Source organism: Acomys russatus, chromosome 16 (assembly GCF_903995435.1).
Source record: "Acomys russatus chromosome 16, mAcoRus1.1, whole genome shotgun sequence".
Classification (NCBI taxonomy): domain Eukaryota; kingdom Metazoa; phylum Chordata; class Mammalia; order Rodentia; family Muridae; genus Acomys; species Acomys russatus.
The window spans coordinates 10,274,827-10,291,165 of record NC_067152.1 but is presented as its reverse complement, the minus strand read 5'-3'; the positions used below and the strand labels follow the sequence as shown (position 1 = coordinate 10,291,165).

The 16,339-nt window shown below is 53.0% G+C and overlaps 1 protein-coding gene across 3 annotated transcripts; it reads right to left on the bottom strand.

Annotated features, from left to right (window-relative positions):
• Nucleotides 1-1,323: 1,323 nt before the first annotated feature.
• On the bottom strand, nt 1,324-11,274 carry Rasl10b (RAS like family 10 member B). 3 transcript variants are annotated; one of them, XM_051158146.1, is made up of 4 exons: nt 11,078-11,274; nt 7,597-7,953; nt 2,166-2,290; nt 1,324-1,601 (listed from the first exon to the last, which is right to left on the bottom strand). In XM_051158146.1, the coding sequence occupies exons 2-4, from the start codon at nt 7,810-7,812 to the stop codon at nt 1,331-1,333; spliced, it is 612 nt and encodes a 203-aa protein (XP_051014103.1). In that variant the 5' UTR covers nt 7,813-7,953; nt 11,078-11,274; the 3' UTR covers nt 1,324-1,330. The 3 variants fall into 3 exon arrangements, with proteins under 3 accessions (XP_051014103.1, XP_051014105.1, XP_051014104.1); XM_051158148.1 differs by lacking the exon at nt 11,078-11,274 and adding an exon at nt 10,934-11,042; XM_051158147.1 differs by lacking the exon at nt 11,078-11,274 and adding an exon at nt 10,573-10,688.
• Nucleotides 11,275-16,339: the final 5,065 nt, after the last annotated feature.

Genomic DNA, 16,339 nt, shown 5'->3' with positions numbered 1-16,339 from the left:
ATTATTTCTAAATCGGTACAAAACTGACAGTGATCAGCTCCGGTGACGAGAGGTAGAAACCCGGCCAGGCAGCCAGGGAAAATGGGGTGGGTGAGTTAGGGCATAGGGCCAATCTGGTGTTTGGGACAAGGGGTCAGATCCTGAGGGCCTCCACCTATGGGTGGGGATGCATGCCTATCTCCCCCAGGCACAAGAATCTCCCTCAGTTTTATTCTTTTCCTGGCTCTGCCCCTACACAGACTGATCAAGGCTGAGAACTGATGGAAGCAGAGTCTTAGGCAGTTGGACTGAGGTTGGACTGAGACACAGAATCATCATTACCATAAGCTGACCCCCTCCTGGGTACCATCACCATCTTGCCCATCATCACCAGTCTCCCACAAACTCCACATCCCCCAGTGTAGCTGACCATCTCAGTGCAGGAGGTAACAGAAGTGGGACCTAGCATCACGAAGAGAAAATTACCCTCCTTTGAGAGGTTTCCTCTCCACAGTGTCAAACGAAACAAAAAGAATTTTAGCCCTGGGGAAATCTGGCTTTGGGATCGGGGGGGGGGGGGGTTGAGGGGCACCCGGCAGGGACCATTGAGTTAAGGCTGGAAGGTAGGTGGTTGCGTCTCTGGGGGGCTGCTGGGCAGGGAGGTCTTCCTGGATGAGAGAAAGAGCTCAGCTTTCTCTCCCTAACGGCTGTCGGACCTCAGCCCTTGGACCCTTTGGCTTTGGTCCTTGGGCCACATGCATCTCTCTGCCCTGTGCCGCTGGCGCTGCCGGTGAGAAGGCCTGGCATCACAAAGCTGCCAGGATCTGTGACAAGGGGGTGGACGAAGTGAGAGCCCTGTGAGCGGAGCTGGGGGGTGGGGTGGGGAGGGACACTAGAGGGTAGATAGGACAAATGAGTACTGCCAGACCCTTGAGAGGACAGACATTGAAAAAGGGGACACTGGGTAAAGACAGACACACTGTGGGTTAGATGGGCAGGGGCCCGGCTGGCCAAGACAGCACCTCCTCACCTCACCTTCCATTTCACATGCTCACCGGTTGTCCCACAGGTTGTGGCCCCTCCTGGGACCCTGCACTATACTACAGCGCTGAAGGTGGCTGACCCAGGAATACCCAAGTTGGGAGGGAGGATTTGGGGATTGGCAAGGAGGGTCCTTCTTGCCCTCTGATTCTCGTGGAGGGAGGTGTGTGGCTGTAGGGGTGCTTCAGGCGGGGAGCCCAGAGTTTGCCTCCGGGGGTTCCCTGCTCTGGCCCTGGAGTCTCGCGGAAGGCTGGCCCCGCCCTTCTCTCCCTTCTACTGGGACAGTGCTGCCGCAGAGCGCAGGAGGCCATCACATGATGGCGCAGCGGTTGCGGCGCAGGGCGCCCTGGAAGCGCAGGGCGGCGTGCACGTGTTTGCAGCGGGCGCAGCCCACACTCTTGAGCAGCTCACTGAAGAGCAGCAGGATGTGCCAGTTGTACTTGGCGGAGCACTCCACGTAGCCGCACTTCCAGGTCTTGCGCACCAAGTGCGACACGTTCCAGCGTGGAATCACGCGTCCGCGTTGCAGGTCGCGCTTGTTGCCCACAATGATGATGGGCGTCTCTGAGGTGCCGATCACCCTGCGGGTGGAGGCAGAAATTTGAGGGCGCTGCCAGGCTAGCAACTCCTGGGCTCCGAGCTACCATGCTCTCTGATCCAGGTGCAGCCCCAACCCCATGGGGAAGATTACATCTCTAAAAGGCACATCTTTGGATCCAAAAAAGTCGATACTATTGTTCCGCCTATTTTACAAACAAGGAAATTGAGACTTATATGTTAACCGATCCGTGGCAATGTAGTCCCCAGCCCCTGCTCTTCACTGTTAGTGTAGCCACGTCATAAGTCAGGGTCCCAAAATGAGTCAACAGAAGTGAAGTATGTGACCCACACCTGTAATTACAGCACTCGGAGGCCTGAGGTGGGGGTGGGTGGGGGTGGAATTGAAACCCAGTCTGGCTACACACTGAAACCCTGCCCCAAAAGGGAAAGAGGCTTGGGGACTCGTGGGAAGCAGAAAATGCATACACATCACCTGTGACCCCTGCACTACCGGCCCCCACCCCTGTACTTTTTTTGGGGGATGGGGTGGGGACAGGCTAGTAGGGTATCCACTGAGGTAGCAATAGATTGTCACAGCTCCTCACCTTGTCTCCAGGATCTGCTGACGGATAGTCTTGACGTACTCAAAGCTGTCAAAGCAGCAGATGTCATAGACCAGGATGTAGGCGTGGACGCTCCGGAGTCCCCTGCAGCAGGCGTCTGCCCACTCCTGCAATACCCCCGGCCAGTACCACAGTCAGAGCAGCCAAGAGGCCTCCCAGCCTCCAGCCACCCTGTCAAACGGACAGTGCTCTCATCTGCCACCACACCGGCACTTTCTATTCCCCCCCCCACCACAGGGCCAGGCTCCCTGGTGCTCAGAGCTCAAAATTCCCCTCCCCCATCAGGATCGAGCAAGCCACAAGCTGGCTGACTTCCCGGCCCACCATACTATCTTGTTTGGATCTGGAGGTTAGACCTGTCTGGTCCATCCAGCCACTCCTTTGTTCAAAGTGCATTTATAAATTATGCTAAGAGCACAGGCCTGACCCAGCAGTTGTACCCTACTGTAATGTTATCTTCCAAGGCTTAGCTTGAAGGGTCTCCTGGCCCAAATTACCACTTTTTCCTGCAAGCAGGGCACTGTGCCCATCATTTCCTGTGTCTGAGGTCGTGGATTATACCCTGGTTACAATGATCTTATTTCCGGGTCCTCACAACTGCAGTGAGCACCTAAGAGGGTCAGGATCCGGCTATTTCCATTTTACACAGTCCCTCCTCCTGTCCCTTGCTCAATGAAGTTTTTAGCCTCTTAACTGCGGTAACTGTGCTGCTGAGCTCTCTCCGTGGTGCTGAAACCCCGACTTGCCCCTCCCCCTGCTCCCCCCTCCCCACCCCCAAAGCGGGAACAAGGTAAGTCCTATCCCTAACACAGCCCTCAGGTTGATGCCTGAATGCAAGCCTGAAAAAGATGGAAACTGGAAGCATGGGGGGCGGGGGGAGGCACAGGGCACTTGATCCTCCTGCCTCTGCCTCTGAAATGCTAGGATCATAAACGTGCACCACCGTGCCTGGCTTGACTATGTGAATATTTTTAAATATTTTTGTCTGTGAGAACTCCTCATGGAGGGGCTTCAACTCAAGATGAATAGGCCCTTGGAAAGGCTAAATGTGTTAACGAGAACGTTCCCTAAGAGATTAATTAGCTAGTTAATCTGCCAACAGATGTAATTGCAAAAGTCTGTTCAAGGAAGACAGCACGCAGAACGGAGGTCCTGAAGCTTTGGGGCGGAGGAAAGCAGGGTCTTCTCGCATGAGGCCCACAGAAAAGACTAGAATGGGAAGAAAAGGGGTGCAGTGAGTTACAGAGCACGGCCTGGCCTGTGTGAGGCCCTCGGTTCCACCTCCAGTCCACACAAGAGGAAGACCAGAAGGCGGTGGAGGCGTGCAGCCAGGCGCAGCTCGCATGCGGCTGAGGTGAGCTTCAGCTGAGGCAGAGGGGCAGACTTGGGCGGCAGCTGTGGAGTGTGGAGCCTGACTTTAGAAGGGCTCGAGAGATGCTGCAGAGGATCTCCCTGGGGAGATGATGTGGCATCTTTGTGCTGAGGTTTTAATTTTTTTTTGGTGCAGAGGCAGGATGCAGAGGACATATCTCGGAACGTAGGAAATCACAAAGCATCTTCCTCCTAGACCAGGGAACACTGTGTCTGGTGGGACACCATTGCCTTGGGGGTAAGGGGGAGCAGAGGCCTGCACACCTATGCAGCTCCTCTGTCACCCCACATGAGGAATGGAGACCCCACCCGGAAGAGGGAGAAAGAATGGGTTCTTGTCCGTGAGCTCTCTGCTGGGCTGCTAGAGAGAAGCTGCCAGACTTTTAGGGTGACAGCCCAGCCCCTCCTTCAACATTCTGCCTCCTCAAGGGGATCCCAGGATGCCTCCCACTCACTCCTCTCAGGAGACTTCTAAAAGGGACCAGCAGAAAGCTCCGGACTTGACTGAAGGGAGGAACAGAGAAAGTGCAGCCTTCCTGCCAGTGTGCTCCATGTAAGGCTCCAATGTGTTCCCCTAGAGGCCATCTTTGGGCTGTACTGAGTCAGGGGGTGGACCCAATGGCAATGAATATATCTATCATGCACAAAGCCCTGGGTCCAGCCTCTAGGTGACAAAGACAGAGACAAAGGAGGAAAAATGGAAACATAGCTGTCCCTTGGAAGCATAGCTCCGGGGCTAAAAGTTGGAGGGACCCAGTCACCTGCCTCAGCCATGTGTTTTCAGGCGTCTCCTCTGGCAGGCTGCATGAGCCCTCTAACTTCAGCCTCCTGCTCTGGAGGAGAAGGTACTGTAGAAAGTAACATGCTCAGACTCAAGCAAACATTCTCTTATTTCTAGAAAGTGGCCATCAAGAGTCTTAAGGTTGAGCCGGGAGTGGTGGCCCACGCCTTTAATCCCTGCACTTGGGAGGCAGAGGCAGGCGGATCTCTGTGAGTTCGAGGCCAGCCTGGTCTACAGAGTAAGTCCAGGACAGCTAGGGTTAAAAGAGGAACCCTGTCTCAACCCCTCCCAAAAAAGTCTTAAGGTTTATATTTGATTGTAAATCTTTCAAGGTCTCTTCTTAAGCCCTTAAGACTTCTGTACTTAAAGCCCCTTAACTGTGCACCAGAAGTGAAATCTTTGAGATTTTAGCATCTAATATAAGGGTCAATCAAGGAGAAAGGGGTCATCAGGTGGTGGTGGTGCACACCTTTAATCCCAGCACTTGGAAGGCAGGGGCAGGTGGGTTTCTATGAGTTGGAGGCCATCCTGGCCTACAGAGTAAGTTCCAGGACATCAGAGGCTATATACGTAGAGAGATCCTGTCTCAAAAAGTGAAAGAGGAGGAGGAAGAGGAGATGGAGGAGGAGGAGGAGGAGGAGTCACACAAGCATGGTGCTACATGCCTTCAATCCTAACTCTTGGGAAGTGGAGACTGGAGGCTTAGGAGTTCAAAGCCATTGTTGGCTGTAGAAAAAGTTCTGGGTCAGCGTTAGCTAAATGAGACCCTGTCTCAAAAATAAAAACAACCCCTTCCTAATAATAAGAATCCAAAGCAGGCAAGTGATATTAATAGTTCTCAGAAAAACCAGAAACATAAAAGCCTTAAAAACATAGAAAACTGCTCTTCACTCACAATCAGAAATGCAAGTACAGATCACGCTAAAAATGTCCTCCCTCGTCTTTTAGAGCGCCGGTGTTCGACACTCCTAATGCTGTAACCCCTTCATATAGCTCCTCATGTTGTGGTGACCCCCCAATCATAAAATTATTTACTACTTCATAATTTTGCTGCTGTTCTGGATCATAATGTAAAGATCTGATAGGTGATGCCCAAAGGGGTCATGACCCACAGGTTGAGAACCACTGTTCTAGGGTGACCAAAAACCAAAGCAAAACAACAACAACAACCCAAAGTCTCATAGGACACACATACAACTTTCAAAGAAGGGATTCTGGAGACACTTTCCAACTCTCATGCTCACTTATCTTCTGAACCAATGCCATTTCCAGCAATTGATCCTGTAAATATATTGATTTATGTGCAAACTGACCTATGCACTGTTTATTCATTTTGGCATTGACCCCAAAGGTCTAAGATTGGGAAGCACCCACTTGCCCTATAACAGAGGAATCCACACGAAACTTGTTTGCAGTGGAGTTCTGAACAGCCATTAGAAGAGATGAGGATGCCTTCCAGACAGGGAGAGGAAATAACAGCTATGTGGTGGCACACACCTATAATCCCATACTCTCCCATACTCGGGAGGCAGAGGCAGAGGCAGAGGCAGATGGATCTCTTTGAACCTAGTCTTACGAGGTGAATTCCAGGACATCTAGGGCTACATAGGAAGACCCTGTCTCGAAAACAAACCCCCCCTACAAAACCAAAACCAAACCAAACAAACCAAAAACCCGTTCAGCTGAAGAAGCAAGGGCCAGGCTTGGAGGTGAGGCCTGTAATCCCAGCTAGTCTAAGGAGTATGCAGAAGGATTTCAAGCTCAAGGCCAGTCTTGATCCTGCCTCTTAATAAAAACAAACAAAAACCAAAGTAGAAGCCTGGGTATGCAGCTCAGTGGTAGAGAGTGCTGACTTAACATATGGGAGAGACTCTGGGTTCTCTCCTAAGCACCAAACACCAACCAAAACAAGACAAAGAACATTGTGGGGTTATCTTTTATGTAAACGTGTGTGTGTGTGTGTGTGTGTGTGTGTGTAATGAAAACATAGTTTCTCACTTGAGTGTCAATGAACTATCAGTGAGAGCGGCTAGGGAGAGTGACCACAGGGCGAAGGGGCAGAGGCGAGATGCAAATTCCTCTAGGCCACAGCCCAGACATTTAAACTGCATCTGTCCAACCCGTTCTAAAATTAGTAAAGATGGAAAGATAGCTGATCGTGGAAAGAGCAAGCTGGACTTGGAGCCAGGTTTCACCAAAGTTTTCAGGTGGGAAGTAAGAAGAAGGACCTGGCCAGGGACTCACAGCCCTGACCTCTCAGACACACCAGTGAATCACATGCTTGGGTCATGTTTCTCTCCTGGGTGTCATGTCAAGTATTTACAGCAGGCTGGGCCGGGGAGACCTTCCTGTTGGGGTTGCTTAGACCTCTGTTGTGCTCCTGCAGGCCCCATCTGAGATGCTGAATTCGCTGTCACAACTAGTTCATCCTTGTCTGATGTGCCCACAAACCTCTGCAACCAGCAAATGCATCTGGGAGTTCAGCTTTCCCTGAGGTCAACTTCCTCTCAAGCCGGAGAGTGTAGTGGCCCTGGTTCTAGAAGCCAGGGGAAGGTGCCTGGGGCGGTGGGGGTGGTGGGGGGGTGGTGCAGGCAATGGAGCCAGTTAAATCTAACTCTGCAAGGAACCCAGAGGCAGTCCTGAGGCTAGGGGGATGGGGTATCTGGGAGAAATGGCCCTTGGGTAAGAGATCTGACTGGGGTCTCCAGAGTCATTGAGAACACCCTCTTCTCAGATCTCAGTCCATCCTGCTCACCCTTCTCCAGATGACAACGAGGCGTGAGGCCACGGCAGGCAGAGCTGAGGAAGAACAGGCCTTCGGTGTTCTTTGCTCCTCTTCTACTGCCCTTTCTTTGTTGAGACATCACCTCCCGTGACCCCACGCACCTGACTAGGTTAGACCCTTTCAGCTTGGGCCCCTGCTCCAGCTCTCTCAGCTCCTCCAATCACAACGTTCGTTACATCGTGTAGTAATAACTGCCTGTTGTTAGCCTTTTCTCCCCAGACTACGAGTTCCTTGAAAGCAAATTTCCATATCTGAATTTGCTGACCATTCAGTCCTGATGCCCAGTGCAGGGGTTGGCACACATTAAACAATCGTCAAACATCTTCTGGATTCACTAAGCACGCAAACGAGCGCCTTCCTGCGACTGGGCTTTAAAGGAGGGAGCTCCTGACAGTGGGGCCAGAGCTGGAGGGGTAGAGAGGGTGGGACTTCCGCTTTCCCTTCCGCGTTGCCTGATTGCTGACAAGGGAGCTTACCTGCAGTGTGTTGACGGGGAAGGCGCTGATGGGTGGGAAGTCCAGGATCTGGAGGTCGTGCACATGGCCGTTCATGACCACAGCAGGCAGGTAGAGGCGGCGGGCGGTGGTGGGCACACAGACCTCGCTGAACTCGTTGTATAAGAATTGGCGCACGATGGCACTCTTGCCCACACCTCGCGCCCCCAGCACGGCCACCCGGTAGGTGGAGACCATGCCTCCCGCCCCACTCCGCCACCGCGTCCTTGCCTGGGGCTCCTCCGGGCTGCATATTCCAGGGGCTGGGGGCTCAGCCACCGTCAGGACCAACCATTGCTCCCTCTGTTTGCCTCTGGCCCTCTGTGGCCACCACCTAGACTGGAGGACAAGAGGTGGGGGCTCAGTGCTCTGGCTTATCCCTGGACCTGTGCTGTACTTTCCCAGCCGTGTGTCTTTGCTTAAGCTGCAATTGCCACTTGGAAAGCCTTCCTTTTCTAGATAGAAACCCCCCCATCTCAATCTGTCCCCCAAGTTATTCACCTTCCTTAGCTGGTCTTCTTACAACCCGACTCTTCACCAGGTCTGATTCCCCTCAACCAAAGCATACTTTGCTGCACAGTGGAGGGAGCGTTAGACCTGGATTCAAATTTCCAGCCCCAGCCCCAAGCCTGGGACAAATAACAACTCCTCTCCACCTCAGCCCGAAGAACAAACAGCATCGTCAGGAGAGAAAACTCTTTCTGTGTGCAGAGCTGCTCTCATATTCCAGGCATCTTAATTTTTGTGGCTCTCGGGAGATAAGTGCCCACAGCAGCCTCCAGTCACCAACAATGACCCAAAATGCCCCTGGCATTTCCCAAAGTCCCACTGAACTAGATGACTGCATTGGCTCCGGAGAGTAACAGTTGAGCACTGGCTGCTAGCCTGCCCACACGGTTATCCTTGGTCAATACAATACCCCTAAGGGAAAAGTATTCCTATTTGCACTTCAGAGAAGCTCCGTGGGCTCCAAACCACACAGCCAGGAGCAGGCATCCTACAGGTTGCAGTGCCTATTGTGTTTAAGCTTAGTGATTTCAAACAATGACAGGCTAAAAGCTGGGGCTTAGAGCCTCAGAGGGCCTGGCAGTACACTGCCCAGGAAGTGGGCACAGCTGCTGCCTAGGAAGGGGCTGGACTCTGGAGATGGATTCATTAGCTTTTGGCTTGCTCAGTTCCTGTGACTTTTAGAGCTTGGACGTAAACCCCAGCTTTGGTGATTTTTTAGCTTTAGGTCTGGGAGTAAAACATCTGCTTTGGAGTCAGGCTCTGCACATATGGGAAGTGGAGTCAACAGCCCCCACTTCTGAGAGACAACCTTAGTAAATCTCTCAGGTAGAAGGGGAAAACCTTCCTTCTGGGCTGGATGCTGATGCTGATCCTAAGTCGTAAATGGATGCAGAGAGGTGGTTTTACTAGGCTGTGATGATGCCAAGATTTTCAGTGCACACGTGTGTGTGTGTGTGTGTGTGTGTGTGTGTGTGTGTGTGTGTGTTCTGGTACATGTATGTTCTTTTCATATGTGCATGAATCAAAGTTGGATGTCCCCCAGGCTTTTCTGGTTCAAAGTGCTCAACCTATGAGTTTGGATGTGTACACCATGGTAAGAAGAGGACAGGGTTTGGAGTAAGAGCCATCATGGTTTGATTCCCAGCTCTGCCGTTCACTAAAGTATGACCTAGGCCCTGGGAGGTTGTTCATGGAAAGCCCAGTGCCTGGCACAGGGTAGGTAACAACGGAACAGTGGCTACTCATCACCTAAAGTTTTCCCCAGATGCTCAGGTGGACTTCCTGGCCATCTTGGAAGGGGCTACTCTCCATTGGTGTATGGGCTACGTACTTGTGGTGTGTGCACCTGGCACCCATGTGCACGTATGTGATGCCTTTCATTTTACTGAGGAACAAAAACCCACCGCCACCAAATCGAGACCCAGAGACCTAGGGAAGGAAGCCGACTTAGCTAAGGCTAGGACTCCAACGTCCTTTGTGCCTCATGCACAACGTCCCTTCCCCAACAGGTGCTCATCTGCTGAGCCTGCTCCCAGCCAGGACAGAACCAACCCTCCCACCACATACACCACCTTCAGGTCCTTAGGCCCCTGGGGCATCCCTGAATGCTACCAGCTTGGCAAAGAAACTCAGCTGGGTTAATTACATAACAGCACAAGCAGGTGGGGATGGGGGAGTCCTGGGCAGCTAGAGAGGGCAAAGGAGGAGGAAGCAGAGCCGGGGAGTCACTCTCTGGGTGTGGCAGGAGGCTTCGGGATGTAGCCTACCTGCCATTCTCAAGCCCCAGAACCAACTCTTTCTGAGTAATAGCAGAAACGAAAAACCAGGTACAGCCTGGGAGTCAAGAGTGGTTACAAAAACAGCCCCCCTAGGCATGGGCCAGCCTCTGGAACTACCAGGCCTAAGTGTGGCCCTGTCTCCAACTCAGGGGGGGACAGATGCCCCCTCCTTCTTCCCAGGCACAGGTCCTGGGTCTAAGCGTTTTTACTAAGCCCACATGTCTGGTTTATATGGGGGTGAAAAGTCTGTCCCAGGAAGCAGGGCCCAGGCCCCCTGGGCTTCCCCCAGGGCCTGAATTCTGCAGTGAGTCTGCAGACAGCTCCCAGGAAGAGACAGGGGTCACACACTCCGGCCACAGCCTCTTTCTAGTCCCTTCCCCGGCCTGAATGCCTTGGGTCTCTACCTCACACTGGGGAGGTCAGGGGCTCCTGAGGATCCTAAAGGCCGGGTGGTACGTCCTCGCGCAGTGTGTCCCTACCACGTCCGCGTGGGGGTGGGGGCGCCGGAGGATGCCGGGCTCCCAATGACCCGATCTGTGGCAGTGTTGGGGCTGCAGGAGCCCCGCTGGCTCTCGGTCCCAGCTCCACCCCCGCGACAGCTTCCCCGCCGCCCCCTTCCCCGGGATGCCCCTCACCCCGCGGCCGCCCCGCACCTCCTCCTCCAGCTTACCCGGGGCCGTCCTGGCTGCCTGCCCCCTGCCCTGGCCGGCGCGGCCGCGCTCCCCCCGGGCTCCGGCGCTGCCTTGGGCTCCCCCGCCCGGGGGGAGAGTGAGGGGCGCCGCCCGCGGCCCGGGCGCGGCGGGCTGGGGCGCGGGGGGCCGCGGCACCGAGGGTCGCTCAGCTGCTCGCCCTGCGGAGCGCGCCGCCCCACTCGCGCCGGCGGAGGGGGAGGAGGGCACGCGGGGAGGGGGGGTTCCGCTGGGTCCGCGAGCCCGACGGATTCACTGGGGCGCCGCGGGACCAGATCCCTAGTCCCTAACTTCGACCTTCATCTCCCTCCCGATTCTCCCTAGGGAGAATGTGACTCGAACCTGGAGGAGTTGGGGGCGGGGACGGGAAAGGCCTGAGAGCTTCTGGTTTCATTGCGACTCCCTTCTCTCACAACCTCGCACCCTGCCCTCGGCCAGGCGTGTCCCCTCCTCCCCACCTTCTGTCCTTCTAACCCTTACCCTTACCGATCCAGTCAGTCAGTGACTGGCAGGTGCCCAGTGTGTGTCCTGTCCTGGGTGCTGGCATCCAGATTCCTGCTCTTCCACCCCTGAAGGACGGAATAGAGGGTGGTCACTCTCACTCTTCACTGCGGCAGGGAACAGCAGGCCAGGCTAGCGCCAAGCAAAGCTGGTCCCCTGCCAAAGCATGACCTCCACTCCTCTAAGGCTGCGGATCCCTCTCCTCTGTGAGATCCCAGCATTTGCCAGGCTTGAGGGCGCAGGTCCTCTTGTGTTCATTCTAAAACAATCCTCACCAACATATTTTTTGTCAGTAGGTAAACATCCCAATGTGGTAAGAGCGTTCTTTGCCTACGTCCTCAAGTTAAATCCCCAGAACATTCTATGAAGTAGGTTTGGTTGCCCCCATTTCACAGATGAGATCATTGAGGCTGAGAAAAGATGAGTAACTCCTCTTACTTAAATGCAAAATGTGGAATACAACGGCCGAATCCAGCAGCTTCGGGGGGAGGGAGCGGCCGGGGTGGGGGGAAGCTCAGCAGAGGATTCACACACCCCAGTGGGGGAGGCCAAAGATAGAACTCCTATGTTCGAGGTCAAAAAGGTGCCTTGGAGGGCAGATCAGGTGGGCTATTTTAGAGGGACCAGCTGAGGCTTGGGGCAATTATAGGGTGTTGAGGAGGGTGTCCAGAGACCTGACAGAACCCTTCAGACTGGAAGAATGGGATCAGAAGAGGCTGAGAGAGGTTAAGAGGAGGTCTCAGGGCTACGAGATGCCAGCCTGTACAGGTACCTACCATTAAGCTTGAGGCCCCAGGATTGGTCCCAGGGATCCACAAAGTAGGAGAAACAACTCCCATATACCCTCAGACCTCTTACTGTGGCTTGTATGCCTTCTTGGCTGGTTCCTGTGCCCCCAAAAGGGTTTCTTATTTTATTTTCTTTATGTTGGTGTTCTGCCTCTATATATATAGTCTGTGTGAGGGTGTCAGATTCCCGAATTACAGACAATTGTAAACTGCCGTATGGTTGCTGGGATTTGAACCTGGATCCTCTGGAAGAACAGACAGTGCTCTTAACCGCTGAGCATTCTCTCCAGCCCCTAGAAGGGTTTCAAAGACTCTGTTTTGGTTGCTTTTCTTGTTGGTGTGTGGCAAGCACCTGACAAAAGTGATTTAAGGGAGATGGGGCTTGTTTTGGCTCATTGTTTTCGGGGGGACACAGTCTATTGTGGCCAGAAGGCAGAGGGGTGGGAATGTGAGGTGCCTGGGGCTGTGAGGGCAGCCAGGAAGCAGAGAGATGCTAGTGTAAAAAGCCGATTGCCCCCTCCCCCTTTGCCTTTTCATTTAGCCCATAAAACAATACTGCCTAAGTTCAGGTGGCTTTTCCCCCTTCAGTTAAACTCTCTGGAAATACCCTGACACGCCCAAACATGTAATTTCAAATCCAGTGAAGTTGACAGGAGTTTGTTCTCTGTCCTGTACTGGATGGATGGTAAACAAGGAAGGACCTCTGGAGCAGGGCATCATAGTTGGGCATTAAATGCTTCTAGGGCAGAGAGGAGGTACTGGCTGGTATCCATCCACCAAGGGTCCCCCCTCCCCCCATTGGGATTGAACCCTCCTCTGAAGCTCTCTATTACTGTGGGCTCTGGCTGTCTCACGGGCCTCACATTCCCTTCTCTCTCTGGGCTGTGTTGTCACCATCTCTCTTCTGTGCAGAAAGCATGTGGTCAAAAGCCTGGGCTTCCCAGTCAGGCAGCTCCATATTTGACGCCAGCCCTGGCCAGTACTGCGTGACTGAAGTAAGAAACCCTTACTGATAGAATAGGTGCCAGTCCTTCCCCGCCTGTTGCGGGCAGGGCATAAATGAGGCAAGGTGTGTGAAGTCTTTACACAATGCCTGCCAGGGTCCCCCATGTGTGGTCTTCTCTTTTAGGATGAGCAGCATTTCCATGAGTTCTAGGTGGGCTCTCGAGTTTGGGTGTGGGGTTGAGAAGGGCTGGGGCAGTGTCTGGAACAAGGTTAGGATGGGGCAGGTCACAGCCCCTCTTTCAGAGCACCACTTTGGGGCTGGACTCAAGGGATTCCAGTGGATGGAGTCACTGACACCCTCTTAGCTTCCAGGACACTCATTTCCACCGCTTCTGAAAAAATTTTTCATCCTCATCATGCCCGAGGATACAGGCTTTCTGTTGTTCCCCCAGGACATAGGCCCACTTCAGCTTGAGGGGACTAGAAATAAACCTAGCAAGGCTCTGCCCCTACAGATTATGGGACCTCATGTTCCAGCCTTCACTGTGTCATTTAAAGCATTTCTTAAACAAACAAACAAACCAGCAATAGTAGCTTTATAAAATGACATATTTGCCCAAATTTGAGCTATTTCATTTTGTTTTCCTGAGAGCCAATTTGGACCTGTTTACTCTCCTCTGTCACCAGGATTACCTTGCGGGGAAAGTTCAAGGGGTTTGGTCCTTGGATCTGTCTGGCCTTCAGCCTCTTGTGGCTGTGGTTCAGCTAAGGATACCCTGGTAGCTAAGGTGCAAGCTCACAAACTCAGGTTCTAGGCAAGCAACTGTGTGTGCCCACTCTACCCCACTGTAGCATCTGAAGCCAGGGCATGGAAGGTGACAAAGGCCAGGCCCAGCCCCAGAACTGAGGACCCCCACTGAGATGTCAGAGGCTGGCTGTAGAGCACAAGTGAAGGGAAAACCAGCTGATACTAAACTTTACCCTTCAGTCCCCCAAACCAATGGGGGCAGGGTGAAGGGGAGATGGAAGCCACACTTTCTTAGTTCAGGTGTTGGGGTTCTGCCCAAAGGAAGGTCTGCTCCTAGAGATGGCAGACTTGTCCCTAGACATTGCTCCTGAAAAAGCTCTGCAAAGCCATGTCTCCAACTAAGAATCTAGGTCTCACCAACCCCCCCCAACCGAGGCTTTCCCTTGTTGGCAGCATCGAGAACGGCAGGGCAAAAGCTAAATGAGAATCCAAGAAGGCAAGTTCGAAGCCAACTCGAAACTTTTCAAGAACCATCCTTGTTGCTAATACCATGCCTGGGGGCTGGCTGGGATTCTAGGATTAGTGTTCAGGAGATAGAAATGGGTAACAGCGGGGGAGGTGTGATCTTTCCCAAGTGCCATACCAGCTATTAAAATAAACAGGCTCTTGCTTCTTAGTGCTGAGGGTGGCAGAGAAAAATCTGGGTCCAAGCAAAACCGGAAGTACTAATTCACGCAGCAGGGAGGAAGGCCCAGACCAGAGAGTCCTCAGAAACAACTTACCTGAGGCCCCTTCTAGGGGCTGAGTACAGTGTAATCGCAGGTGGAAGTCCTGGGGTGGGGGAGGGGGGCCAGCTGCCCAGAGCATATGGCCACCCTCAGGATTTAGCAGTGCTGGATGTAGTGAGTAGGAGGGGAGAATCTTTTATGGAGTGAAAGAGGAAACTGCCACTGTGGTCACCCAAGAAGCAGGCAATGCTGACTTCCGATGGGCAGGGGAACAGGCTAAGCAGGTATCATGGGCACCATGTGCTTTACCTTTCTACCACTGTAGATCATCTATTACTGTAGATGATGGCCAATGAACAGGCATAAGGCTCACCCTGCCGGTGAGTCCTCACTGGCTCAACATTAACCTTGGGTATTATCTCTCTTTAAAAGTTAATTTATCGTGCCTGTGTATGTGTGTATGTGTGTAGGTCAGAGGGGGTACTCCTGGGAGTTGGTTCTCTCTGCCCACTGTATGGGCTTCAGGGATGTGAGTCAGATAGCTGAGCGCCTTTACCACTGGACCATCTCACCCACACTTGACTCAACTCATTGAACATGACAATCTGTCATTCCTAAAAGCTCTCCAGGTGACTTGGGCTTCTGAACTGGGTCCCTCTATGGCCCTTGCTTCACCATATCCCAGATAGATCTTAAGACTGCTCTTCAGATGCCTGATGCTGAACTTCACTAAGGGACCCTTCCCTTCCCAGGGTTCCCACTAGAGCTTGGAACCCCAGCGAAGGGCCGCTAGTTGCCAAGAGCAGTTCATTCAGGGTCTAGACACCAAAACCCAAGACTGAGCGCCTAAGTGCTGTAAACTCCAAACTATCTGTACTTGAGATGTGTGAGGGTTTGTCCAAGGGCTTCCTGACGTTGCTCCCTCTCTAGGCGCTTTCCCCAGCGCCAGGCTGTAGGGACATCAATGCAGAGAGCTCATCAAACCACACAAGCGCCCCAAGCAATGCAATAGTTCTGGACTCCTTGGGATGATTTCTTTAAGGAAGTGGCTATCTTATTTGTTTGGGAATATGCAGGCCCTGGGTTCAAAAGGCTTTCACACCTGAATGCTGACTGGACATCCTGGTAGCTGGTGTCCTGTAGCAGATCAGTGGTCCCTGCCCTTGGCTGAGTTGGTAAATACTGACAACCAGGGGAAAGGCCACTGCCATTCCACCTAGTGCTCTGGGAACAGCTGCCAGAGTGACTGGCTCCCTGTGCACACCTTCCTGAGATAAATGCTTTTTCTCAATTCTAATTTCATCTGGATGAACCTCTTGGTAGGGCTAGGGCCATTAAAAAAAAAAAAAAAAAAAAAAAAAAAAAGGTTACTCTTTTGTCCTGGGTGTCAATCCTGAGAGCAAAGTGCACACCACACACTTTATTTTGTGTAAATGAGTTTATTGACGAATACACAAGGTCAAGCCTCCCCAGCCTCCTTCCCCCCACCCCCCCAACAAGATCCAAGAACAGGAGACTAAGCATTCTTGGGGTGATCTTGACCCTCCTACACCTGGCTTCAGCGGTCCAAGTTCCACAACACTGACACACAGACCAGGCTTGGCTGGGGACAGACACTCGGGGAACCTGACCAGCAAGAGCTCTGGTGTATTTGCTCCCTGTCCTCTGTACTCCAGCTCGCGTGAGAGACACGCTTAGGTCAAGGAGAGCAGACACAGGGTAGCCTGAGCCCAGTTCTCCCATCTGACCAAGCTCGAAAAGGGCCTGAAGGAAGCTGTGGCAGAGGCAACACTGTCTCTTTAGGAGAGGTCCTTGCTTGTGAAGCAGCATCCGGTCTCCCTTACTCTGCCTAGGGTGAAATAAGAGGTGGCCTCCCCACGGGGTCAGACATAACAGATGGGCAGGGCAGCAGAGAACTATAGCTGTTATCTGTCAGTGGCGGAGAGGCTGAGCAAGGCCTCAGTTTTGGGGGGTGGATACATCCTGGTATGAAACTGTTCTCTCTGCTTGCCCTGACACATACTCTTTTTTCAGGAAG

What these genes read in the sequence shown, in the direction of transcription:
- Rasl10b (XM_051158146.1), bottom strand. Translation starts at nt 7,812, where the DNA reads ATGGTCTCCACCTACCGGGTGGCCGTGCTGGGGGCGCGAGGTGTGGGC. An exon ending in TCCCCGTCAACACACTGCAG is followed by an intron (nt 2,291 to 7,596) that starts GTAAGCTCCCTT and finishes GGGGTATTGCAG; the next exon opens with GAGTGGGCAGACGCCTGCTG. An exon ending in CAGCAGATCCTGGAGACAAG is followed by an intron (nt 1,602 to 2,165) that starts GTGAGGAGCTGT and finishes CTCCACCCGCAG; the next exon opens with GGTGATCGGCACCTCAGAGA.